Source organism: Pelobates fuscus, chromosome 2 (assembly GCF_036172605.1).
Source record: "Pelobates fuscus isolate aPelFus1 chromosome 2, aPelFus1.pri, whole genome shotgun sequence".
Classification (NCBI taxonomy): Eukaryota; Metazoa; Chordata; class Amphibia; order Anura; family Pelobatidae; genus Pelobates; species Pelobates fuscus.
Genome location: NC_086318.1, coordinates 126,062,104 through 126,090,084, shown reverse-complemented (window position 1 = coordinate 126,090,084; position 27,981 = coordinate 126,062,104). Strand labels below are relative to the sequence as shown.

General features: G+C 39.7%; 1 protein-coding gene across 1 annotated transcript; it reads left to right on the top strand.

Annotated features, from left to right (window-relative positions):
- The first annotated feature begins 416 nt into the window (after positions 1–416).
- On the top strand, positions 417–27,257 carry NCEH1 (neutral cholesterol ester hydrolase 1). The gene is made up of 5 exons (XM_063442685.1): positions 417–677; positions 8,166–8,394; positions 15,146–15,215; positions 21,596–21,767; positions 23,785–27,257. The coding sequence occupies exons 1-5, from the start codon at positions 540–542 to the stop codon at positions 24,400–24,402; spliced, it is 1,227 nt and encodes a 408-aa protein (XP_063298755.1). The 5' UTR covers positions 417–539; the 3' UTR covers positions 24,403–27,257.
- The last annotated feature ends 724 nt before the right edge of the window (positions 27,258–27,981 follow it).

Here is a 27,981-nt window from a genome sequence, read left to right as displayed (position 1 = left end):
ATGGAACTCCTAGAAAATAGAGACATTAGGTAAGCAAAGTGGGACAGAAGGATTTGGACCCAAAATAGGGAATACCCCTCCTAAATAGGGACAGTTTGGGGGAATGCATAACGAATTACACATTTCAATCAATTATACCTGGACCTGTAGCTACAGACCAGTTTGACTGCTTTTAAAGACATGTTACTTTTTCCAATTCTTAATTCTATGTTTAATAATAACCTCTGTTCAAGCTACCACATTCCATTGTGTTTATTATTGATTTGGAATGCTAAGAATTTCTTACACAGAGCTGTATTCTTCATATTGTGCTCCGGATTAAACGTGCATGCTGCCTGCTGACGCTAGGTGGCACTGCTTTTTCTGTCGTTTACATTGTAGCTCTGCAAGGACATGACACTGGCCTGGATGACATGCCTTCCTGCCTTTGTGTGATTGGACAGCACATGTCATAGCTCTTCAATGAAAGCGACAACCTTGCTGAAACTTGGTCTGTGTAGAGTCGGTATTGACAGAGCTGGGGAGAGTCAGCGTTCATCATGAAAGTGCAGTCTGCCCTGCTCACTGCAATAAGTGTGTTCACTGCCTATTATGTGTACACCCCTTTACCCAGCACTGTATCTGAGCCATGGAAACTCATGCTGTTAGATGCTACCTTCAGATGTGCCCAGGATTTGGTATGTTACGTTATTTCTAACCTACATTGATTATTAAGGATTAGATGGCATTCTACACACAACAACTGTGACCATCTTGCATGGGGAAATCTCAATAGACTGCTTTTGGATGGGGGTTTCCTGTCTAATCTATATCTATTTTTAAAGCAGTCAGTGTAACAGGTCACATTGTTCCTTGTCTTCATAAATATGAGAACTAAGTTTATCCCTATTCGAAGTTAGGTTTCCTTTTTTTATCGAAATTGTTTTATGTGACATGCATAGGGAAACTGATGTATGTCAAACCTAGCAAACGGTGCTCCTAGAGGTTAATACAACATTATGCACTGTATATTTTTATTTAAAAAATGTACTGCTGTTTTAGCGATAGAATATAGCAGTAGGGGAAAAAAACACAATTATTATGCGTTGAACCAAATATTCGGATGAATATTTTTATAGCTGTCTAAAGTATTATTAATTATTTTGGATTATAATATGAATGCACAAAAGTGAGATTTAGAAAGGTGTGTTAGGTGTGTTATTTTTTATTTTTATTTTTTAAATGGAGCAATTGCCATAGAAACCAACTGGATATTGAATGTTAATTCATCTGGTTTCTATGGTGATTGCTACATTGTAAGATTTTTGTTGTTGGTTTTTTTTTAAGAGGTTTGCACAGCTCTTTTGTCAGTGGCACATTCTGTTGTTAAGGTATGTGTGTGACAAAATGTTAGGAATAAAGTTACGCCCTTGTAATACTATCCTACATTTTAACCTGCTATTACCCTCAGGATCCTGTTCTCTTGGTGAAGATCCACCCCCATTCTGCCCAGGATGTACATCTTTGTTCATGCTGAGTATTGTGTCTGGTTGAGAGCTTCTAATAGAGAAGTATTGTAATCCAACTGTGCTATTCAACAATGTATTGCTTTGAATTAAAGCATTGTATTCACAACCACGCTTACAAAGACACAGCACAGCTCACATTTTTACCTAGTTAGTTCTGTGCATCATCCAAACGATTGCATCTCTCATTGAGAAGCATTGAGGATTAATTGTGTATGCATGAAAATCCATATACTTTAGCAATGCTTTTGCTTTCTTAGAGAAACATGGAGAAATGCAATGCAATGCATTTGGAAGGGCAGTTCTAATCAGGTTTATAGTAAGCAACGCAAAATGCAACACAAAATATAAAAAATGAGCAAAGTTCTTATGAAGAAGCTAGTAGAGTGGTTGTCTCATTGACCCTCAGGGGTCTGGCTAGGGTACTAATAAAACATATTAAATATCTCACAAACTACATTATGCTCTGTTATTCTGGTTAAACCTAATAAAATGTTTGGAGAAATAAAATATCATACAAACTAAAATAAATGATGTAAACAGGCTGCAGGAATTGTATCTATACATCATAACCACTTCAGTAAACTCAGGAAGTGATGGTGTTGAGACTTACTTAATAGGTCTCGGGACAAGTAACCATTTTCTCTTTTTCTATGCTTGTCTAATTTTCCAAAACATTCTATAATTTTTTTTTTATACATTATCACTATTATGATCTTTGCTGCTAGTTTTTATATTAAATAATTGATATAATACCTGTTAATAGAAATAACTTATTTTAGTGAAAATGTACCAAAACAATAGCATACAAATGTTTCCCGTGTGTTTTATTTCAATAGTTACTGACACAGGAGAGTATTGATAAGCTGAAATTTTTGGGGGATTTACAGGGTCTTTTCTGTAAACAGATAAATTGTTTTTGCCTGCACGTGATTGAATTATGCATAGCAGTATTTAGTAATATTACAAATACTTGTCTCAGTTTTATTCACTAATCAGCAATGGTACGTTTTAGGCAAAAATAGCCAAATTGAGAAACATCTTATCACATGGGTGTTACAGTTTCCTAATGGGCAAGATAAGAGTTGTAATTTTGACAGAGCAATGTTTTCATGAGAGAGACTGTTCAAATGATTACTCCAGGACTGCTCCTACACATGTTCTGTGGTATTATCGAAAGGGTTTTTAGACTTGTTTATTCAAATTGTGTGAATGCCAGTCAGTTAGCCACACCTAGAAAAGCACATCCTGATATTGACTGATAATCTGAGAAAAGACAGTGTGCTAAGAGGGTCAGTTCAGTTGATATGGTTTTCAAGGAAAAAAGAAAAAAGCGGTTAACGTTATTGCACTTTCATTAAACCAAATGTCCTACAGATACAAATTCCTACTTGTGGCTTACTGACTTATTTCCCAGAATTTGTGATTTCTACATAAAGCCCTAATACCTACATAAGAGCCCTGGATACCAGCCTGGAGTAAAATCGTATTGCTCCATCTGGTCATTGCCCAGGGACAAAGGAAGGGGGAGAAAGTTTAACAAAATGTGTCAAGCTGTTTTTTGACTTTTTACCCACATGGAATATGACTTGAAGTAACCCCCAGACTCCCTAGTCTGCAAATGCAGAAGTCCTTTCTAGCCTTTGCTCACATGATATTAAGACATGCCAAGCTTAGCAGTATCCACTGCAGTGACTATCAGCATGGGGTATACACTATAACCTCTGCCTTGGTATCCAAGAGTATACAACATATTCTGTTGTTATCCTCATCTGTATGAGCCTATAATATTTTGAGTAAATCTTACAACATTTAAAAAAAAAATATAGCTCTCATGCTAAGTAGGTTCTCCAACCATAACTAGAATGTATTAATTAATTAAAATTCATAATAGATCTCAGCAGTTAGACTGAAGGCAAACTCGCAATGTTTTGGCTTGCTGGCAAGTAAATATGAATGGTCTTATATTTTGCCCAGAAAACACACAGATCTTTGTGGATTGTCCTATTCACATGGTGTTTTGAATATATGGGTTTAACAGATGGAAGCTTCTGAAATTGTGAGGTGTGACATCATATATCCCTGCAATCTCCCATCAGTGTAACTTGCACAGGGTAACGGAGCATTCACTGAGATCGATGCAAACACAACTCCGTTTCCTGCAACTCTAATTGCCATCCAGTCTATACTAAGAATATAATTAAAGGATCTCCCTCCTTAAAGGGACACGATAGGCACCCAGAACACTTCATCTCATTGAATTGGTCTGGGTGCACTATCCCCCTTAGATCTGCAATTTAAAACATACCAGAGAGGCACTTCTTTACGTTCGATACAACAATGGACATCTTCACGCTCTGTATGAGGAAGTGCAGCGTCAGAGAAAACTCTATAGGTAAGCATTGAGTCCAGGGGCGGACTGAGAACCCTCAGGGCCCCCGGGCAAAATAAATCAAGGGCCCCCTTACAGGCCCCACCCATACTCCGCAGCAAGCGCCACCCTTGTCCCGCCTCCATGAACCACCTCCAGCCACACCCTACACAATCTTTAGACACAATCTTTAGAGGGGGGAGCGTGGCCGAGCTGCTATCCATTCCGCGGTGCCCGGCCGGAGTGAAAGGAAGGTGCACACTGAGTGTGCACCTTCCTGTCAGTCCGGCCGGGTACAGGAAACAGAAACTCCTGTTCCGCGCGGAACAGGAGTTTCTGTATCCTGTACCCGGTCGGACTGACAGGAAGGTGCACAGTGTGCACCTCTTATCACTCCGGCCGGGCACCGCGGACCGGATAGCAGCTCGGCCACGCTACAGGGGAGGGGAGGTGAGAAGCTGCAGCCGCCTGAGGCTCTTAACCTCCCTAGCGGTATTCCCGAGCGTGACTCGGGGTTAATTTTCGCTGCCAGAAGCGGTAACCCCGAGTCACGCTCGGGGTAGATAAGATTTACTTACCTCCGCCGCGATCCGCTTCGGGAGGACTGCCTCACAGCCCAGGCAGCCCTCCCACGGCAAATCAGGCCCCCGGGGGCCATGTGATCGCTCTCAAAGAGCGATCACATGGCCCTCTATAGCTGGCTGTGGATCTGCCAGCAGGGGGACTGTTTGAAATATCAGACAGTCCCCCTGCTGGTGGGAAGTATAAAAAAAATAAAAAAAGACAAGTGTAAAAATAAATTAAATATATTTTTATATATAATATGTATATATATTATATATATATATATATATAATAGATGTACATATATACGTATAATTAAAATAATAAATAAATAAAATATTGAAACAAAATTTAATATAAATTATATATGCATATGTAATTTCATTCTAACTGTATTTTGTTATTAATATATATATATCGGTAACAAAATACACTTAGAATGACATTCTATATATATATAAAATACAAATAAGCGCAAATATATATATAGATAAATACATATAATTACATAAAAGATTACATTAGTATACACGTAGAATTTAAATACCTATAAATGCATATATATTAAAATTCTACATGTATATTTAAATAACCTTTTAACGTAATTATGTGATTTGATTAATTAAAATTTGATTGACATGCCTGACATGGGGGCGGAACTGGGCGGGTAATTCAAATGCAAAAAAATGGTACCGCTTTTGGTACAAAATTCCTGACATAATCATACCGCCAGGGAGGTTAAGAGAGCGCTCAGGCGGCTGCAGCATTTAGAGGGGCGGCCGGCCCCCGCAGAGTGTGCCGGCGGGCCCCCCTCCCGGCCGGGTCCTTGGACCATTTCCGAAGTGCCCGACCGGTCAATCCGCCCCTGATTGAGTCAATGCTTTCCTATGGGAAAAGCCTAGTGAGCACATGGCACTTGCGGTGCATGTGTATTAGGGCCCCCAATCGGAGGAGGCGGACATTGGCACTGGAATCGGATAAGTGACTAAAGGGTTATTTAAACCTTTATGTGCTGGGGAGGTGAGGGGCAGAGGGCACTATAGTGTTAGGAGTACAACTTTGTATTCATAACACTTTAGTTTTACTCTAAGACCTTTGATTTTCCCATGATGACACTAAGTGTGGCTAATGCTTCTAATATAGAAGTTTTGGATCCAATGCATCCTCCAGTGCTCCTCAATCCTCTCCTCAAGGCACACCTAACAGTCCAGGATTTAGGGATTACCAGGTTATGTCTAAGGTGTTTAAGAAAAAAAAACTAAAAACACCTTAGACTCTATTGTGTTTTTTTCTTTTTCTTTTTCTATACACCTTTAGATATACCCAGGAAATCCCTAAATCCTTAAATCCTGGACTGTTAGGTGTGCCTTGAAGAGAGGATTGAGGAGCACTGCAGCCTCTATGGATTGCAGTATTTATTTATTTATTTAGGAAATATTTTACCAGGAAAGTTACATTGAGATTTCTCTCGTTTTCAAGTATGTCCTGGGTTTTTCAAGTATGTCCTGGGTAGCGCCATATCAGTCGTATCATACAACAAAAGTTATCAGGACAGCTTACTTCATCCAGGGAGGATTGACTGCAGCTTAAAGACTGTCCCTGCTTTTGGAGTAAATGTGAGTTTAATTGTATTTTAATTATTTAAAATAAAACCAAACTAATAGTCGTATTTGAAACATGAAAGGAAAGCATCTAATTAAATAAAATGTGTTGTTGTTTTTTCTAGAATTAGAGTGTTCCTTTAAATATATCACACTGTAACTGCACAACTGGCACTACAGAATTTGTTGGCGCTATATAAATATAATAATAATAATAACTGGAATACACAGGCAGCAGACAAAAGCTTTACTCTGTCTCTTAGTATCTGTACTGGTGTTATGACCAGCAAGGGAGGGCAGTAAGAGATTTCCACTGGATCATAAAACAGATGGGTGTTTGCTGAACTTTCCCCTACTTTCTTCACCTTCAGTATTTGTAATGTGAGCAACAGGAATTCAGCAGATGCTGGACCTTTTTAGCAGCATAGTCTTTTATCATTACAGATGCTGACTGTTGTAATGTACTGAGAATTGGATAATTATACATTGCAAAGTATGCTTTAACAAGTTCAAGAACACAATTTTTATTCTGAAATAGTGGAGCTGAGTATTTATGCTACCTTGTATATTTTAACCTACATTTTTAAAGTCTGTTTTCCACTCAGTGACTGTCATGAGGTCATCTGCAAAATGCCATCATGTGTTCTGGATTTGCCTTATACCAGACATGGGTCTTGGAGAAGGATCAGTCTAGGGTGATTTTCTTTGCAATCATTACCCGTAGGACCTTTGAGTTGGCTCAGTCTGATAGCAGATTAACAAAATAACACAATGTTAGAGTGATGTTTTTAGATTCATACATGTTATGTGTAATATGTTAGAATTATTATTACTTTTAAAGCTCCAACATATTTCACAGCATCGTACAATGGCTAATATAAGATTAGTTGTTTTTTTCATTTTTTTTTTTAAATTCTTTATTTATTTCAAGACAGGTTAACAAAGTAAATGCGAACAAAACAAAATAATATTACACACAATCGAACATTTGTACAATCACATCCTCAATATTCATTTACATGATAACAGCAAAAACACAACTATGGATAGTTAAACAATGGTAATCATTAATTGCGACCATGACTGTGTGTCGTAAAATAGGTCATGTAATCGTACAATAGCAAGCATCCCGTCCTGTTTTTGTTTTGTTTTTAAAAGAGAAGATAAAACCTCATACCACAATACAAACAAATGCCAAAATAGATAGGGAGATCCTACGGTCAATAGTTGCATCCCATTTAGGAGAACCTTGGGACATTATTGTACCCAGATGTGCTCGCTCATCCTCTTTTTATTGTGTTAGCGACCGTAAATTTGTGTGTGGTAAACAAAAAAGATGAAAGGAAGAATAGAGAATAAGAAAAAGGTCCCTCAGAGAACAGAGAGTGCACAAAGGAGATTCTGGGGAGAGGGAAGCATAGGAGGAGTAGTTGGAGGGGGATCATCCAGGGTATCACTTGCGAGAGGCGGATAGACCGAAAGACCATATCAAATTGTGCCCGGGGGCAGTCTAGGTTATGAGCACCCATAGGGGGATCCTTAAAGTCCCATCTGGAGATAGTATATATATATATATATATATATATATTCAGCTGCTAATCATTATCAAAAGTAAGATGAGCGGTGCATGTGGGGGACTGAGCCCACCCCACCCATCTCTTAATCACTCGCTGCGCTAGCCATCCAGGGACCCCAAGTCTTTTCAAACTTCTTCATTGTCCCTCTGACCTGCGCTGTTAATTTGTTTATAAGGAACATATCTTTCATTTTTTGTATCACCATAGGGATAGTAGGTGTCTCCCTCTGTAACCAAACCTTTGCCAGAGCTCTCCTAGCAGCCAGGTTCACCTTATGCAAAAGGTTTTGTTCCGCTTTTGTCCAATCTTCCATAGATCTTGCCAATAAGAACACCCACGGGTCTATTGAAACCTCTTTGTCAAAAGTAACACTGCGATCTGTTTCCAGTAAGTTTGCACCTCTGGGCATTCACACCACATGTGGATATAGGCACCCGTCTGGCCACATCCTCTCCAGCACAAATCAGTTGGTAAGATTAGTTGTTTTTTCATGTGGACGTTTTGACATTAAAGACTTATATTTTACTTGTTTTTCTTTTCGTTTTAGAGCAACTTGGCCCATTATGTTGGTCTCAGCCATCACCTGAGAGTCCTGAATTTTGTATCTAATTACTTCGACAAACATGATCCTATATCTTCTGAACATATGAAAGTCACCGATACTGTCTTTGATGGTGTTGAAGTTAGAATTTTTGAACCAACAACAGTACCGTCCGGAACCTTGAAACGCAGTATTATTTATATTCACGGTGGCGGATGGGCTCTTGGAAGCGCAAGTATGTTGTTACAATATATTTACAATTTTCACCTTTTTTTGTTTTACTTTTATAAATATTTTATTTAATGATTTCAATTGGGCACTGTTATTTTTTGATTGCGTGTTGATGCGATATATATGTAAAACAAAGCTTTCTGGAACTTATTTATTTATAAAAAAATTTTATCAGGATGGATACATTGAGATTTCTCTTGTTTTCAAGTATGTCCTGAGTCCACAAAACATTGTTACAATAGGATACAATATTACAAAAATACAATATACAAACAATATATATATATATATATATATATATATATATATATATACATACACACATATATAAATTTAATACATAACAGGTAATAAATATATTCAACCACGACAGGTGCATTCTGTGCTGAGGTATATTGCCATAGCTCTCTTAAAAGTTTTTAGATTTAATGAAGATTTGACTGTGTCCCTGAGGTTATTCCATAATTGCGGTGCTCTGTAGGAAAATGAGTATCGAGCTACTTTATTTTTGTATTGCGGTATGCTAAATATTGTGCTAGTACTGGATCAGAGGCTTCAGGAGGTGGGGACAGCTGGGGAGAGCAGTCTACTCAGGTAGGGTGGGAGCTTCCCAGAAATGCTCTTATGCACAAAGCTGGAAAGATGAGTGCGTCCGGATTGCAGCGACAGCCAGTTTAGCTCTTTTAACATGTCACAGTGGTGGGTAAAGTAATTACATTCTAGTACAAAGCGGCAGAACGAATTATATAACTATGAAAGGACCACTACAGTCACCCAGACCACTTCAGCTCAAGTCAAGTCCCCGGGATTTTAACCCTTCAGATGTAAACATAGCAGTTTCAGAGAAACTGCTATGTTTACATTGCAGGGTTAACCCCTTCAGGACGGAGTCAATAGTGCACGTGCACAAAATAGTGCACAAAACGTAAACAAAAACTAGAATTTGCGCTATTTGTCTGTTCACCCGTAGTTCCCCTCTTTCAAATTATATGCACCCACACTTATTATATATCATTTTGTTCAGGAGAAACAGGGCTTTAATTTATCATTAACTATTCATATATGGAACATAATTTATTATGAATAAAATGTAAAAAAAATGTGAGAAAATAAGATTTTTTTTTAAATTTCCATTTCTGTCTGACATTTTAACTGTGAATGTCATAATACTGTTAGGTTTTACTGCATAAAAATGCACATATTTGTAATCAGCGATGTGTCACGAGTACAAAAGTACCCCCCATTAACAGGTTTTATGTTGTTTTGGAAAGTTACAGGGTCAAATATAGAACATTCCATTTTCAAATAGAAATTTTCCAGATTAGTAATGTTACCTTTGAGACGGTGTGGTAGCCAGGAATGAGAATTGCCCCCATAATGGCATAGCATTTGAAAAAGTAGACAAGCCAAGGTATTGAAAGTGGGGTATGTTTAGTCTTTTTTAGTAGCCACTTAGTCACAAACACTGGCCAAAGTTAGCGTTCATATTTGTTTTTGTGTGAAAAAAGCAAAAAACGAATATTTGGCCAGTGTTTGTGACTAAGTGGTTACTAAGAAAGACTGGACATACCCCACTTGCAATACCTCGGGTTGTCTACTTTTGCAAATGGTATGCCATCATGGGGGTAATTCTCATTCCTGGGCTACCATACGCTCTCAAAGGCAACATAACCAATCTGGCAAATTTCAATGTGAAAAAAATGAAATGCAAGCCTTATATGGTACTCTCTAACTTTCCAAAACACCATAAAACCTGTACATGGGGGGTACTGTTATTTTCGGGAGACTTCACTAAACACAAATATTAGTGTTTTAAAACAGTAAAACATATTACAACAATAATATAGACCATAAAAGTGCCGTTCACTAGTAAAAAATGTGAAAAACTTCACTTTTACTTAAAATATCATCATTGTAATACAATTTACCAGTTTGAAACACTAATATTTGAGTTCAGCGAAGTCTTCCGGGTAAAACAGTACCCCCTATGTACAGGTTTTATGGTGTCTTGGAGAGTTACAGGGTCAAATATAGTGCTTGCGAATTAAATTCTCTGCACTTTCTCCCTGTGTTGTCAGGCATGTCAATCAAATTTTAATTAATCAAATCACATAATTACGTTAAAAGATTATTTAAATATACACGTAGAATTTTAATATATATGCATTTATAGGTATTTAAATTCTACGTGTATACTAATGTAATCTTTTATGTAATTATATGTATTTATCTATATATATATTTGCGGTTATTTGTATTTTATATATAGATAGATATATATAGAATGTCATTCTAAGTGTATTTTGTTACCGATATATATATATATTAATAACAAAATACAGTTATATAAATATATTTAATTTATTTTTACACGTTTTATTTATTTATTTTTACTTTCCTACCAGCAGGGGGACTGTCTGATATTTTAGACAGTCCCCCTGCTGGCAGATCCATAGCCAGCTATAGGGGGCCATATGTGATCGCTCTTTGATAGCGATCACATGGCCCCCGGGGGCCTCATTTGCCGGAGGGGGGCTGCCTGGGCTCTCAGGCAGCCCCCAAGTAGAGGATCGCAGCGGAGGTGAGTACACCTCTCCTCCTGGGGGCTTAAGCCGTTACGACGTACCATGCCGCCGCAACGGCTTTAAAGCCCATTTAATGCGGGACGGCATGGTACGTCGTAACGGCGTTAAGGAGTTAATCCAGCCTCTAGTGGCTGTCTTCCTGACAGCTGCTAGAGGTGCTTCTGCAACGCTGAATGTGAAAATTGCATTCAGCGCGCAGAACGTCCATAGGAAAGCATTGAGAAATGTTTTCCTATGGGCGTTTTTATTGAGCGGATGTCTGAAGCCTTGCTAGAGGAGGAAGAATCAGATTCCACATCCTGCTCTTCGGAGTCCGAGGAGGAGGAGTCACCGTCCACAAAGATAGACATAAAGAGGCTCTTGGTAGACTTAAGGAAGGTCTGAAGGGAAGACCTCCAGAAAGTCCAGACTGAGGTGGAGGTGGTACGCCAGAAGGTCCAAGACCTAGAGGCATGAGAGACCTCCAGAGAAAACAAATTCCGGGCTACTGACAATAGCCTGGACAGGCTTACCTCTCAGGTACAACAATTGAGACAAACAGGGACCACAATGGAGGCAAGACACAGGCGTAAAAATCTGCGCCTCAGAGGTATTCCCAAAACTATTGGAAACGCACAGCTCCTACCCTATATCAACACCCTCATAAACACTATGGGCATTATAGGCAATGCTGACATGCCACAGATCACCTCTGCATTCCGAGTGTGGAAATCTGCTGCAGCGCCCAGTGAAGCACCCAGGGATATCATTGTGGTGACCCGTGACATCTACGTGAGGTCTGCCATAATGACCCGATCCAGGGAAATGGAGACAATACCTAATGAGGGCAACACAGTGGCTATTCTCTGTCCTCACAGAAAACAGAAAATTGGCACCTATAGCCAGGAAACTACGAGACTCTAGCATACGTTACCGCTGGGGAGTGGAAGGATCCCTCCTAACTGAAATCGGGGGAGAGAGCCTCACACTGACATCGGAGGATGCCCCGGAGCCCCTCCTACAACATGTGGACCTGTCAGCCTTACCACGACAGGGACCCTCATCACCTAATAGGAGACCTGAAGAACAGAAGAGCATCAACAAACGAACACACAGCAAGCCATCAAGATGTAAAGTCAAGAGACTGACACCACTGCCCAGAGTCACAGTCCCAAGTTCCTATAATCAAATGACGGATCGCCCAGCAAATAGTACTGTCACGAGCTACCTCTAGTGAATCATAATAGCCCACCAAAAGAAATGAAACACTGCTTATTGTGCCTGCTTGTAACTGTGAGTACCACACCCACCCCAGGATCTGATGCACCAATCAGGAGCATCTCATTATGGTCTGATGGAACTGCTCTTATCCCTAATCTCCTGTCCAGGAGAGGATTATGAAATAAGTGAATAAAGGTATGTTTTATTATAAGGAGAGCCGTGGCCTGTAATCACTGCCCATTCGCTAAAGACCCCATCTTATTAACAGTGGGATGGGACATGTATAAATCCTATATAGGGGTAAGCTGCCACTGTTCCTCCGCATGCCTGGATGAGAACACGTTAAATAGTCCAGGGGTGTTGGACATGCTCCCCCAAAACCATTAGCAGCTGGTGGGATGTTAGTAATTCAATTTTTGTTTCCAGCCCATCCTGCTCAATAAATATTGAACCCCCCACCCCAAAAGATGTCTACCTACATCACACTAGTAGTGGGTGGAGCCCACAAGTCTAAAGTAAAATAAACAATTTGCAAAAAAATTATTCAATTTTCTTTTGTCAGTCTCAAAAAAGGCCAAATAAAAATGCAATGTATTCCAGTGCAAATAAAAAAAAAAAAAAAATACACTGAGATGAGTGACTTGCCTGTCAGAGCTCTGTGACTGATTGACTTCTGTTTTTTTTTATTTTTTATTTATTTTTTTGCAATTTGTGTCTTTTTTTAATTTTAAAAGTTGTGGCAGGCTATAATGGATTTTTACTTGTCACTTTTGGGGAGCTGAAGATAGAAAAAAAACAAAAAAAAACGTACATGGTAAGTATAGAAATCTTTTTTGTTCACAGGCTTTTATATTTTATGTCCGTTGGGCCCTGACGCTGTTATTAGTGTGAGAGGGGCAGGTAGGAACCTATTTAGTTGGGGTGAAAAGAAGCTTGGAAACCTCTAGTCACCGAGTCCGAAACGGTTCAATATTTATTGGATGGACAACTAATGAGTGAACAATGACCCTCTCTTAATCCTGACCATCTTATGAGTGAGAGCAGGGGGAGTACAACAACAAGACTATTCCTGTCATTATATCAGTGCAGGGGTTCACACATGCGGGACAGTGGCATGTCTTCCCCCTACTTTTTTTTCTACCCCACCCATTGCTTGAGGGGGGGCATTTGCTCCCCCACCTGCCTAGAACTGGGGCTGGATTACAGGTAAGTTATGCCTTTCTTTCTTTCTTTTTTAAAGGGGAGGGGATGTTAGTGGTGGTATGGGGCATTTAGTGATTGGGCATAAGATATTAGAGGTAGAGCAGCTGCTGGCTGGAGGCATGTTTAGTGCATTTGTCCCTACTTGCGGGATGTCAGCTGGAGGCATTAGAGACTATAAAATCCTCCTGATAGTAAATGGGAGTCATATTAACCCAGTATGATTTTTTTAAATTTATTTTTTGTGTGAAATATACTTTTTTTGTGACAACTCAGACTAGCTGAGGTGAGCATGATGTTTTGAGAAATTAAGCAACCTGTGCTTGCCAGCAAGCTGGGTAAGGAAGGAAATATACTCATGTGACATTATCAACATCTACATGTGGTGAAATTACAGTTTGGAGGTTGTCAGTGACTGCTTTTTTTGAGACACAGTTAGCTAGTCCTGCTTACCTGGAAGCATCTCATACCAGGCGCTTCATGGGTCCTTACAGGTCTGAGAGTGCTTTTTTCTTACATAAATCGTGTAAAAGGATTGTTAATTTTCAAAACTGAATGCCTTTTTATTTTGACAAAGTCAATAGAGTCAGGAATCCTGCATTGAGCGAGACATTATGAACCTTTAGCATAGCTAGTAATCTAGATGCTTCAAGTCTGCCATTGAAGACAAATAGTCACCAGCAAGACTGTGGAGTCTGGCATGCAACGTTAAGTCTTGTCATACTGATTCCATGTAATTATTTAAGAGTTCCGGAGAATGTGATGCTTATTTACTTTACTACTGCAATCCCCTTCTCAGTGGTTTTACATGTTTCCAACTTGCACCGTTGCAATCTATAATGAACGTGGCGGCGAGGCTCATCTTCCTGTCCGCCCGCACCCCCCACGCCTCCCCGCTCTGTCAATCCCTACATTGGCTTCCAGTAAGATATTGGGCTCAATTTAAGATTCTTGCTAACATAATGATGCTCCAACCTACCTATCCTACCTAATACACAAGTATGTCCCGTCGAGGCCCCTGCACTCTGCCAAAGACCTATGTCTATCCTCTGTCCGTACTCCCACCTTTGATTCTCGCCTTCAAGACTTCTCCAGAGCTGCACCTTTTGTGTGGAACTCTCTTCCCTTCTCCATTAGACTTTCACCCAGTCTCCACTCCTTTAACCCCTTAAGGACACGTGACATGTCATGATTCCCTTTTATTCCAGAAATTTGGTCCTTAAGGGGTTAAAAAAAATAATTGAAAACTTACTTCTTCAGAAAAGCGTATCACTTAAACTGATAACAGCTTGTTATCCCCGCACCCTGACTACTCTCCTGCAACTGTCAAAAATAAACTACTAAGCCCTCAGTGAATACTTTTCTAGCAACCTACTTTGATAACCCTACTTTTACCCTTTGTGTCACTTTACCCCACTCCCTCTAGCATGTAAGCTCATTGAGCAGGGCCCTCAACCCCTCTGTTCCTGTGTGTCCAACTTGTCTGGTTACAAATACGTGTCTGTTAGTCCACCCATTGTACAGCGCTATGGAATTTGCTGGCGCTATGTAAATAATAAAATAAGAGTAATTTACATTTATATTTACAATAGGACTTGCCTACCAATATGTGTCTGAAAATAGATATAATTTGTATTTTGTGAATCCAGTTACTGAATGGAATATGTTACTATGAAATTAAATAATATATATAAGTGATCATTTAGTATTTTTGCTTAATCATTTGTATTCTTCTTATATTTGTATTTTGACATGTCTGGTTGGTTTTAGGAACAAGATCTTATGACAACTTGTGCCGTAAAGTGTCTGAAGATGTGAATGCGTTGGTTGTCTCAATTGAGTAAGTTTAAAAATGTTACACCTTTCCTGAATGTGCATGTGTTTATGATATTTTAACAAAGATTGCAGAATTTACTGAGCTGATTTCAAGATTGAGTAATCTCTTATGACACACTATTTGTTCATCTGGTTATGCAGGTGTGTATTTAAATACAATGTTTACTCATTGCATACTGTATGTAAAACAATACATACAAGGTTAAAAAGCCCTTAGGGTCACGTCCTCTTTTTCTCTCAATAGAGACACTTTTGTAAAATTTTTTTTTTTTAATTCTTTATTTTTGAAGTGTGTGAGAGTAACAAGCATTCTCGCTATGCCACGACAGAAAAAAGCAAGATAAGAGTAAACAATGAGGTTAACAGTGTAGGCAAATTGGTGATTGGCATAACTGCGCACCTTTTTTCTTAAATCAAAAATGATACACGTTTAAAGCATAAAGTAGAATAACTTCTAGCTTGGTCATGTAATTAATACTTAATAGTTTGGCAAAAGTAGGCTGCTTATGTTCTAGAGGTAAACAGGAGGATGCTAGTAGCTATTTATAACAAACAAAATTATTATCCTTTCTTATACCTTGTGCGTTTTGCTCTGATGAGTGCTCAGTACTAGGGAACAGGTTATGTTGAGTATATTATTACTAGGTACAGCTATTATACTGTAAATAACCATGTAGTTAGATCGCCATTAATGCATCCCTGGGTGCAGGGCCAGCGATAAGCCTCACCGCAGTGGCACTAGGCAGTGCAAGGAGAGGCAACAAAAAATGATTAGCATTGTAATGTATAAGAGCATCCTTATAGTGGTAGCCTGTGATCATGTACTTGAGCTGCACATTTTAAAACTGCAATATGTCACATAAGGTTTACATTCCTTCCAAGGTAGGCAATAATAGTACAGGCTGTATGCTGTTCAAAGGTAAATCTTACAGGTTATAACACTTAGCAACTTTTAACTAGCTATCCTAAAGATTAGACAATTTTGTAAATTAACCTGGTTACACCCCATTGGCTTTCAGTCAGACAACTGGTAATGTTACTTCCTGGTTTCAATAGCTTAATGCAGCTGACCACAATTGCCCAGAGTACCTGACTTACAAATACTTCTCATTGAGCTGCATTGAGAAGTCTGTGATTGGTCAGCCACAGAAAGTCTGGGCTGGGTTAGAACTTGCAAAGGATGCAAACAAGAGAACTGCTGGTTTTGCAAGATGATTTTAGATATAACTCCAATGAAAAAAATTTATAATTAAATGCATGCAAGTTTTCATTTGGGGAAAATCTACTAAACAGTGATTTTTTATTTATTTTGTATTTGGGCAGTGGAGTGTCCCTTTAAATATGTATGGATTGCAGGTACACTTTAAAAATATAAATGTTATGGTGGCATTTTATATAACATGACTGTCCAATGGTTTTCCTATGCATGGGGAACCGTGTGTTTCATTTGTTTAGGAGAATTTATACAGCCTCTGGTCCACCACTGTCCTCCTGTTCATGAGCCATACAAGTTAAACTTGTTATTTTTTTTTATGTGTTTTACAAACTGAAATTAACATACCTTGGTAATTTATTAACCCACAAAGCTACAAAAGTATCAGAGGTGACCCCACATGTTAAGCACCTCAATATAAATTTAATGACCTACACTTGTCAAATGGCAAATGATTTAGGAAAGCTAGAAAAATGGTCATTGCTGTGGCAACTGACATTTAATGTGGATAAGTGCAAGCTAATGCATTTTGGGCGTAAAAACCCAAGGGCAGAGATACACTACTAACCTCAACATCTGAGGGAGGGATTTATGGGTAATTATTTCATATGACTTAAAGGTAGGCAGACAATGTAATAGAGCAGCAGAAAATCTTCACAGCAGAAAATCTTCACATCCATGTCTGATGTAATGTTTGTGTTGTCTGTGTATGTGATAGTAGGTGTGATGACTGTGTGTGATATGTATGCTATGTGTTGGCTGTGTGTGATATTTGTAATGGGTGTATTAACAGTGTGTGAAATGCGTGTATTGGTTGTATGTGATACACACACACACACACAGAGTCAGATGGCATACACACACAGGAAGACATCCACACACACACAGAGGCAGACAGTCATGAACACACACACACACACACACAAGCAGACAGTCATACACACACACACACACACACACCCACACAGGCAGACAGTCACACACACACACACACTCACACACACACAGTCATACACACACACACAGGCAGTCATGCACACACACACACACACACACACACACACAGGCAGACAGTCACACACACACACACAGTCATACACCCACACAGACAGACAGTCACACACACACAGGGAGACAGTCATACACACAGACACACACACACAGGCAGACAGTCACACACACAGACACACAGGCAGACAGTCATACACACAGACACACACACACACAGGCAGACAGACACACACACAGACAGCCAGTCACACTCACACTGACAATCACACAGTTACCTGTGGAGGCAGTGCAGCTCCTAGAGACTGTTTGGTGGGGAAGCAGGGACTCCTTCCTGCTTCCCCTGCAGCAGTTTTCCGGCGCTTATAGCTCCGGCCCGCCGCACAGAAGCTCCACCCCTACCGCACGGAAGCTCCGCCCCCGACACACATTTTTTTATTTTATTTTTTATTCCGGCCGGCCATGTGCGAGCTGTGTCGGCCGCAGGGCGCCCCCTGCTCCATGACGCCCTGTGCGGCCGCACAGCTCGCACACCCCTAAGGCCGGCCCTGCTCATGCTATTGTACAGAACACTGGTGAGACCTCACTTGGAGTATTGTACGCAGTACTGGAGACCTTATCTTCAGAAGGATATTGATACTTTAGAGAGAGTTCAGAGAAGGGCTACTACACTGGTTTATGAATTGCAGGGTAAAACTTACCAGGAAAGGTTAAAGGATCTTAACATGTTTAGCTTGGAGGAAAGACGACACAGGGGGGATATGATAAAAACATTTAAATATATAAAGGGAATCAGCACAGTAAAGAAGAGGAGTATATTTAAAAGAAGGAAATCTACCACAACAAGATGATTTAAAATTAATATCAGGAAGTATTGCTTTACTGAGAGGGTAGTGGATGCATGCAATAACCTTCCAGCTGAAGTGGTAGATGTTAACACAGTAAGGGATTTTAACCATGCGTGGGACAGGCCTTAGGCTATCCTAGATATAAGAGACTAATGCAAGTATTAGGAAAATTGGGCAAACTAGATGGTGCGAATGGCTCTTATCTGCAGTCACATTCTGTTTCTATGTTTCTATTTTGAGGATCTCTTTGAGTTCAGGAGACTTGGTCTTTTTAGGAGAAAGGGCAACTATTCAGTGTCCTAAATCTTCTGCTTCAGAGTTATATGCTATGTATAAAACTCAAATATCTTTTTTTTTTTTTTTATTCTTTATTTTTGTCATATTTTGAATTGTTTTCAGTGTCATTGGGGTAGGGGTACAGAAGAAAACAAGGGAATAAGGTTATTGTTACAAAGATCGCAGAGCTTATTTACCATGTGAATGACAATCATACATAAGAAACAGGTTAGGTACGGTCTATCTTTGGTTACATTATCGGATGTTTGTTGGTACATTTGTACTCTGTATGTAACATTTGTTGCTGCTCTGAATCTAAGGGTTAGGGAGGGGTACAAAAATAGAAAAGGAAGGGGATACGGATGCCCTATTGATTTTGCTTTTATTATTACAGGTAAGTGAGGGTGTGGTAACAGGTGGGGAGTCGCGGAGGGGTGGTGGGATATGTTGCACCCCTGAGCATCTACGCTTTACATTCTGAATTGCTTTCCTGTACAGTCGTACGCTTGCCCGTCACATATATAGTTGATATGCATCTTTGTGATAGGTTTGGTCTTTCAACGGGGTGTTGAGAAAGAGAGTTAGTATTAAGGATAGGGGGAGTAGGAGTGATAGCGGAGAGACCCTGTTCGCCCCGGTGCGCGTCACAGTCAGCCAGTGCACACCCGTTTGGTTTGTTGCGTCTCTGTGGATTCTAGGGGGTCTTTGTTGCGTACCGGGAGTAACTATCCATTTACCGCCCTCCCTCCTCCTCCGCCCCCCCTGCGAATCCCGGAGAAGATGCAGTCGGTCGTCGAGATCCGTGGTGTATGAGGTCTGTGCTGGTGTATCATGGGGTCAATTATAGACCTGGGTCTCAGGCGTCCTTTGTAGCTTGGGTTCGCGTGTGTTCGGGCTTGTGTGTCGCGATATAAAGGGGTATCTAAGTGCATGAGCTTTGTACAGGGGTGAGGTGGTAGTGTCCTGGGTGGTGGATGGGTCTCTAGGGAGTTCTCTCCGGTGGAGGGCTCTTTGGGTGATTGGTTAGGGCGGGGCATGGCACGGGATCCCAGCCCGATGGTCCCGGCGGGGTTAGGTGGTGGGTATGCTCTATAGGAACCCTTTGTTTAGAGGGTTCATCCTGTTCGTGTGCTTTAGTGGGTCTACGTTCCAGGGGTGGCGGGTCCTTTGTTAGGTATGTTGATATTACCAGGGTAGTGAGGTGTCTCCCTCGATCCATGGGTCCCAGATTTTGTGAAAGCAAAATCTGGTGTGTCATGGAGCAAGGACGTAAGTTTGTCCATTTGTATGTGGTCTAGTATTTTCTTGGTGATGGTCGTCGGTGATGGGATTCGGGTGGTCGACCATAGTTCCGCTATTGCTCTCCTTGTTGCAAGGGCGATGCGGGCACTACGTTTATTTTCTGCCCTGGTTAGGTCTTCCAAGGGTTTTGAGAGTAGTAGCGCCCAATGGTCTAGTGGATACGTTTTGTGCAAGATTTTTGTCAATAGAGCAGTGATCTGTGTCCACAGGGGTTTGATCTTGGGGAATGCCCACCAACACTGGAGGAACGTCCCTTGTTCGCCGCACAATTTCCAGCAAGTGTCGGGTGTTTTGTGTATAATTGCTAGACGTTTGGGCGTAAGGTACCAGCGGAATAGCATCTTATATGCTTGTTCCGTGTGTGTTACACAAATAGATATTGACGCTGTAGCGTCCCAGATATTAGCCCGGTCTGTGCTATCTCCCGGGGGTCCTAAGTCCTTCTCCCAGGCTGCTATGTACGGGAGTGTGATTTGGGTGGGGTGAGTTGCTAAAGATGTGTACAGGTCTGAGATTTGTCTCCTTCTGGTCGGGCATTCTGTGCAGTCTTTTTCGAATCGGGAGGGTGTTGCTGTGCCTGCTTGTTGGATTATCGGGTTTGAGGCAAAGCTACGTAGTTGGATGAATCTAAAAGTGATCGAATGTCGTCAGCGTGTCAACATCTTTGATTTCTGAGTATTGTATCACCTTATTATTTAGGTATAAGTGCTTAAGCCTGTCCATATCTCTTTGGTCGAAGCTGGCAAAGTGCTTTGGGGTGAGCCCTGGCGGGAACAGTCTGTTCCTCCAGATCGGGGTCATTGGGGAGAGGAATGAGGATAGGTCGTATTTGTTCTGTAGTTTGTCCCAGAGGTCCAGAGAGTGAGTGATGGAGGGGGCGGTTGGGGGGGGGGGGTAGGGGTCAGTATGGTTTAGGGACCCACATGTAGAGAGACGGGTGATCTCGTCCAAAAATGGTGTGTTCTATATCTACCCACCATTTGGTTTGCGGAGGTGCATGCCAGTGTTGGATTTCGGTCAGTTGAAATATCTATTTTTGATACCTTGGTACTTGAATGATATTCACATCAAATATAATTGACACCCATATTTAGATAAATAAATGCTCCACATCATCAGTTGTGGCAGACAGCATTCTCCTTTTTGAACCCTTACTCATTTTCGATGTTTCTTAATTTCTTGTACTCACTCTTTGCGTGTATCCTATATTTTGTTATCAGTAAAAGGGAGGAGACACTGAATGTTTGGATGCATTTTAGACAGCCATGACCCAGGAAGTATCTCTAACAGCTATCTGAGGAGTGGCCAGTGAAGTTATCACTAGGCTGTAATGTAAACACTGCATTTTCTCTGAAAAGACAGTGTTTACAGCAAAAAGCCTGACCGTAATGATTCTACTCACCAGAACAAATTCAATAAGCTGTAGTTGTTCTGGTGACTATAGTGTCCCTTTAATGTAGGCCAACATATTGGGAATAGGCAGTTTGGGTTTCAAAAAGATACCATATTGAGGTTAGAAATTAACAATAATGGCTCAACCTGTATTCATTATTATTCATGAAATGAGATGACTTGAAAATGTATTTTAATTACTGTTTATTTGCCTTAGTAGTCTGTGTTTTATGCTCTGTATAAAAGGTTCAGTTCTCATTTATTTTAGCAAAATTGTCTATATTAAAATTGAGGTCCTTCCATTATTCTCCATTTAATATAATATACAATTTGGTTTTTTTGTAGATACAGATTAGTGCCAGATGTTCATTTCCCTACACCACTGGATGATGTATTCACCGCTACAAAGTACTTCTTGAGTCCGGAGATTCTTGAAAAATATTCCATAGATCCAGACAGAATTGCCATTTCTGGAGACAGCGCAGGAGGAAACCTGGCAGCTGCTGTTTGCCAGCAGGTAATAACTGCTCCTGTGTAATTTGAATGACGGCTACGGAAGTAGTGTTTGCTTTAGAACCATTGTTGGTGATGAACGCTCGCTATGGACATTTATTTGTGCTTCTGTACATTGCATTATTTTGCCGCCTTTGTATCTGTTAAATAGATTACAAGTAAAATCGTGTGTATGCTTTCTAACAAGAGGACAAGAAAATATTATAGACGTTATGCACCAGTGGAGTGGGACCAGTATGATGTCGCTTGATTACAAGTAGCTGTTTTGTCAAAAATCACATTAACTAAACAGAAGTAATCACTTAAAATGTATATCTTATTTATAGTGTACATATCACAATGCATACAATTTAAACAGAATTAAATTTACAACTATACATTGTGCTAGCGGAAATGTTTGAAAGTAAAAAGATGTATACATGTATAGAATTTAATTTAAAATGCTCTTTAAAAAAGTGTCCCCTCTCCCACCTGTCAATCAATCCTCAGCATAGTCCTCTCTGTGCTGGAAGCATTATGGTCTAGGCTGGAAATGATTAACAAAGGAAGACAGGAGAACTTCCTACACCCAATGTCACAATGTTCCCACTGCAAGTTTTTCTCTTGCATGAGGTATTGGAAGTTATGCTACCAATATGCTGGAAATCTTAAAAAGCAAGACCAGGCTCATGAGACAGGGGGAAGCAACAAGGCAGACCTGAAGGATTTACAATAGTCTGACACCTGCAGACGTCTGTGAATGGCAGTGTTGGAGCTACGCTTTGTTAAGTAAGATTATAACAGTGACTAAAGCTTAAGACTGAATTTAAAGGGACATTGTAGGCACCCAGAACACTTCAGCTAATTGAAGTGGTCTGGGTGCTGTGGCCCTTTTGCACTTAGTGCTGCAATGTAAAACATTACAGTTCCAGAGAACTGCAATGTTTATAATGCAGCACTAAGTCTGCCCTCTGTGGCTGTCTACCAGACAGCCACTGGAGGGCTACCGGAATCCAAACGGACTTTTAGTCCGTTATCTGATGCTGGATGTCCTCATGGACCTCCAGTATCAGATTTTCTCCTATAGGAAAGCATTGAATAATGCTTTCCTATGGGGAGGACTAATGCGCACGCGCATTAGGACTCCCCTGCCTACGCCGTGGGCGCTGGGTTCAGGTGTGGCTGAAGGTGTTTTAACCCCTTCAGCGCCACGGGAAGGGGGGCATGTGGGAGGGGGCCTATTAACCCTATAGTGCCAGGAAGACGGCTTTGTTTTTCTGGCACTATAGAATCCCTTTAAGCTGTTCTAGCCTGTTTGGCATTGGCATGACAATTGTGAAAACCTGTGTGTTTAACTAGTGTCCTTTAGAAGTGTTTTGTTAACTTTTTTTTAACCAAATATCACTGGTAAAATAAAAAAATAAAAACACTGGTAAAACTGAACCAAATTCCCCGAATGTAGATTTCACAAAGTTTCCCTAATATCAGCCATCCTATCCTATGATATTGAATATTAACTTATGAAACTTAAGAAGATTTATCATTTATAATGTTAATGTATGTCATTGTGTGACAGTCATTTAAAGTATTTTTGTAGTTCTCTCAATAAGTGTTAAAACAGATTTATGACAATGCAGACATTGGCATATTTTTTTCTAATGCTCATTGTTTTGCAGAAGCAGCAAAAATGTGTTCCAATTCCACCCAATAATTATTGCTATGCTGTTAACCAATCCACACGCATGATAATGAATGGCTTTTTATACAGCGTTTTTACAGAAGGTCATCTTTCCAGTAGACTTAATATTGCTTTGAAAGAGCCATATGTCATTGTTATATGTAAGATGACAAACGGCTGATATATAGCTGTCATTACATTTTAGACTTGGAGGCAACATCATGAACAAATAATTTTAGTCTCAAAATATATCCACTTTCCATACTTCTTTAAAAAATAGCCATAGTGCCCAGTTATAGCACGTCCTGCTTATTAATCATTTTGTCCGTCCATTTAATGCGCTTGTCATTTTTGTTCTGTGCAGATTGCTGGAGATCCTAATCTAACTATCAAACCGAAACTGCAAGCTTTGATCTACCCAGTACTTCAAATGTTGGATTTCAATACTCCTTCTTATCAGCAAAACAGGGACATGCCAATTGTCTCCAGATTTGTTATGATAAAGTTTTGGTTGGATTACCTAAACGTGAGCCACACATTTGCCCATTCGTTGGAGGTTAACAATCATACGTCTCTTGATGTAAGTGAAACGGTGTCTTTGAGGGAACTTTTAAACTGGTATTCACTGTTACCTTTGTCTTTCAAGAAAGACTACAAGCCAGTGTTACAAAGCACAGGGAACCCCAATATAATCCAGGAAATACCTGCATTACTTGATAGACGGGCCTCTCCATTAATTGCACTCCAGGAGACGCTTCAGCTGCTTCCAAAGACTTATATATTAACTTGTGAACATGATGTTTTAAGGGATGATGGAACCATATACGCCAGACGTCTGCAAGAGGCAGGGATTGATGTTACTCATGACCATTATAATGATGGCTTCCATGGCTGCATGATATTTGCCAATTGGCCAACATACTTTTCAGTTGGTGTTCGAACCAGAGACAGTTATATCAAGTGGCTTAAACAGAATCTATAGTGGGTAAAAAAGACTGAACCATTTTTCAGTTTGCATATATTCACAAAGTGTGCTACATTGCATAAAAACACCCGCTTAGTATCAAGGCGCATCACTGCATGCTTACCACCTCACAGTAAGTTTGTATGTGCATGCTGGGGTGGGATATTTATTTTTTACTCGAAATGTAAGGTATCTTTATCTTTTCTTTCTTGCAATCACATTGATTAGGAGATTGGATACCCAAGCGAATTGAATAATTAATTACACCACACTGGGTAGCCATCAAATCTCTTAACGAAACACTCCACTATGCTGTAGTAACTGGAATATAGGTGTAGCATAGAAAGGCAATTTATTATTTAAGTTTCCTTTTTTTTTTTTTTTATTGGATGAAAAAGTATGTAATTACTCATGTTGTAACAGGCAGATTCTTGAATGAAGACTTCTACATTTTCATTCAGTCAGTATCAGGGTGCTGTCATGCAAAGATGAGGATCCCAGAAGGTCAAGCTTTTTATTTTATCAAAGTATTTTTTATTTTATTTATGTAATGTTGCATCTAACGTAGTAGAACACTGTTGACAGCAGTGTGTACACGCATCATTATGGTTGACAAGCAGCTGTCCATTGCTCATATACCACGCACGCAATGCATTATGGGAAAGGCTAGTATGCATGATGTTGTGGGTCTATGGACACTGATCATCAGAACCTCTATAAAGTGCTGCAAAGTAAGTTCTTATGATATATTTACTAACACAACCTGCAGGTGAATTATGTACGTGTGTATATATATATTATAATATGTAATGTGAATCTTGCAAGATCAAGTTAGATTTAAATGCCTGTATTGTTGTTAAACTAGACAATCTATTTGCACTAACCTATCATGACCTTTATTGTTTTAGACGTAGAAGGAAATAGAGCGTGAGATTTATTGGATGCAGTTCAGTAATGTCTTAGTCACATTAATAAATTAATATTTTAATGTTTCAATGTAGCTGGTGGAAGGAACACTACCGCTTGCATTACTTTTTACATGCATCCAACAGAGGGCACCAGTGTCCTCAAGCTACATTGTGTTTGGTTATTAGCACTGGGTTCAAAGAAAAAGGAAACAACCTAATTCTCTCTCAATCTCCATATCTGTCTTTCTATGCAAGTCATAATAATGATAATATGTTAATGTGCTTTGTGGTGTGACATGAAACAGAGCTTGCATAAAATATAAAGCACAACCAAAGGGTCTTTTATAGTGATGGTTAAATTAAAGGGACACTCCACAAACACCTACCGGTAAGTCCCCATCTGATAGCACATAATGCTGTAAATTGTCCTCATTTTCTTAGTGTAGCAAAAAAAAAAAAAGAATATATTTTCTTTGTGAGAGTGTGCCATACACATTAGCTGCTTCTCATTTATGGACGAATGGTTTATATAAAGTTAGTAAGTGTGCAAGTATTTTTGTATTGCCACTCCGGGTTTATTTTAGGAATTGCTGCTTCTATTGTGTTCCTCATTTCATGAATGAGAAGCCCATTCATCTGATCATCAGCCATTGTACAATCTGTTGAGGTTATTTACACACATTTCACCAGGTGTTTATGAGATACTACAGTGCTCTCATTAAATGAGTGGAAGGGCCATTATTTGAGAGGTCTCAGACAGTTTGTAGTATTTGAAGGTATCACTGCTGACTTTAGGTATTTGCTGCAAACTAAGGACATTCAGAGGTTAGTACATTTTGGTTTGATATCTAAATTTCCCTGAATATAGAGAAGAATGTCCAATTCTGTTCCTTTAAGGAGAAAATATAGTGCCACCTCCCCTGCCTTCTGTCACTTAACTGAGTCTAGCGCCGATGTCCCTGAGTGCTGGCTTGAGGCTGCCTCCGCATCTCCCTTGCCACAGGAAAGCATTATTCAATGCACAATATGCATAGCGTGAGGATGACCGGTGTCAGTTAGGCAACCAAAAGTTAGACGAAAATGTGGAAGTCCCTCTAGTGGCTGTCGGGTAGACAGCCACTAACCCATAAAGGTAATTATTGCTGTTTATAAAAAAACTGCAATAATTACTTTTCCAGGGTTAAGGGTGCTGGGATACTGCACCCAGGCCATTTCAATGAACTGAAGTAGTCTGGTTGCCTATAGTGTCCCTTTAACAATAGAAGGATTCTTGTCCACCCTCAACACGACAGTACTTTACTGCATCATACAATGATCAATACATCACAATCATAATACAATGTGTGTGTAAGTAGTCAGTGACGTACATTTACAAAATTAAAGAACATGTGAAGTAGACTACATACAAACTTATTGTCTACTAAATCACCGTTCCACTTGACTGGTACCCTACACATTCACCATACTTTCTTTGCCTCCACATGTCCATGTGCACTATGTCAATAAGAGCCCCTTCATCCATGAATGATGTTCATCTTGCTTCACATAGCAATCTGTAATCTCTTTGTTTATGTGTTGGGATTTGTGCATATGTTGCACACAGTAATTGCTGACAAATGTCTGCAATATCTTGTAGTTAATATTTTCTTTTATGTGTATTTGATAGATGGAAATCTATGTATGTCTGTCTTAATTAAATGGTGCAAAGGTTCCACTTGAAGTAGCAATAAATTATTCCGATGCACCAACCTCTGCAAGTCTTAAAACTTTTACAAAACTAACTTCAGATCTTTATACCTCCCAAAAATTGTGGTATCATCAATAGTTTTATAGCTCATCTCACATTTATAGTGAACCTGTCGCTCAATAGGTGTCTATATTTTTTGCAAACACCTTCCCCCAGGTGACATCTCCTAGATGGTGGTGCCTGAGAGAGAAGGTAAGTGAGGTATGAAGCTTTTTATCCTCAACCTCGTATTCCCTTTTTTTTAGCTACTGAAATGTCAAAGTTAGGCTGGTGGAACTCAATCAATATTGGCTTTTTGCCAAGTTCTACCATTTTCAGAGGCATGTATAAGATAAAGTAATCTCTAATTTGTCCTATGCATGTCTTTTAGTTACATTGGAATTTCACAATATCTAGGTATTTATATAAAACAATCGTAATGCAACACTCCAGAGTGTAAAAATAAAGTAAAGTCATTTCATATTTTTTTTTTTAATTCTTTATTTTTGATGTGCACGTAAATGATAACAGGCAGGTCTGAGGTGCCCCAGAAGCATTCCTCAGGCGTTTTCCACGCGTAACATGCGGGGTAAATGATTAGCTGGCACAGTTTTTTATACATGTAAAAGTGGTACAACATTGAAACTGCATTTAGAATTGTAAAAACAGGCTTTAAGCAGGAGTAGGTTGTGCACCGTGTCAAGAGCACGATTGAAGAATAACATAAGTGTAACAATTTTAAAAGGGCTAGGTACATTTCTTAGCTAGTATATATACGTTTAATACAAGATTAAAAATAAAAATTTAGAAATAAAAATTAAAAAAGAAAAAATGCTCAACAGATCATTCAGTCCGAATTGAGGTAAAACCGCCTATAGCAGTGCTGGTGGTGTTAGGGTCTTGTGTGGGACATTAACTAATAGGATAGCTTATATGCCTCAAGGGCGTAGTATTAGGAATGCC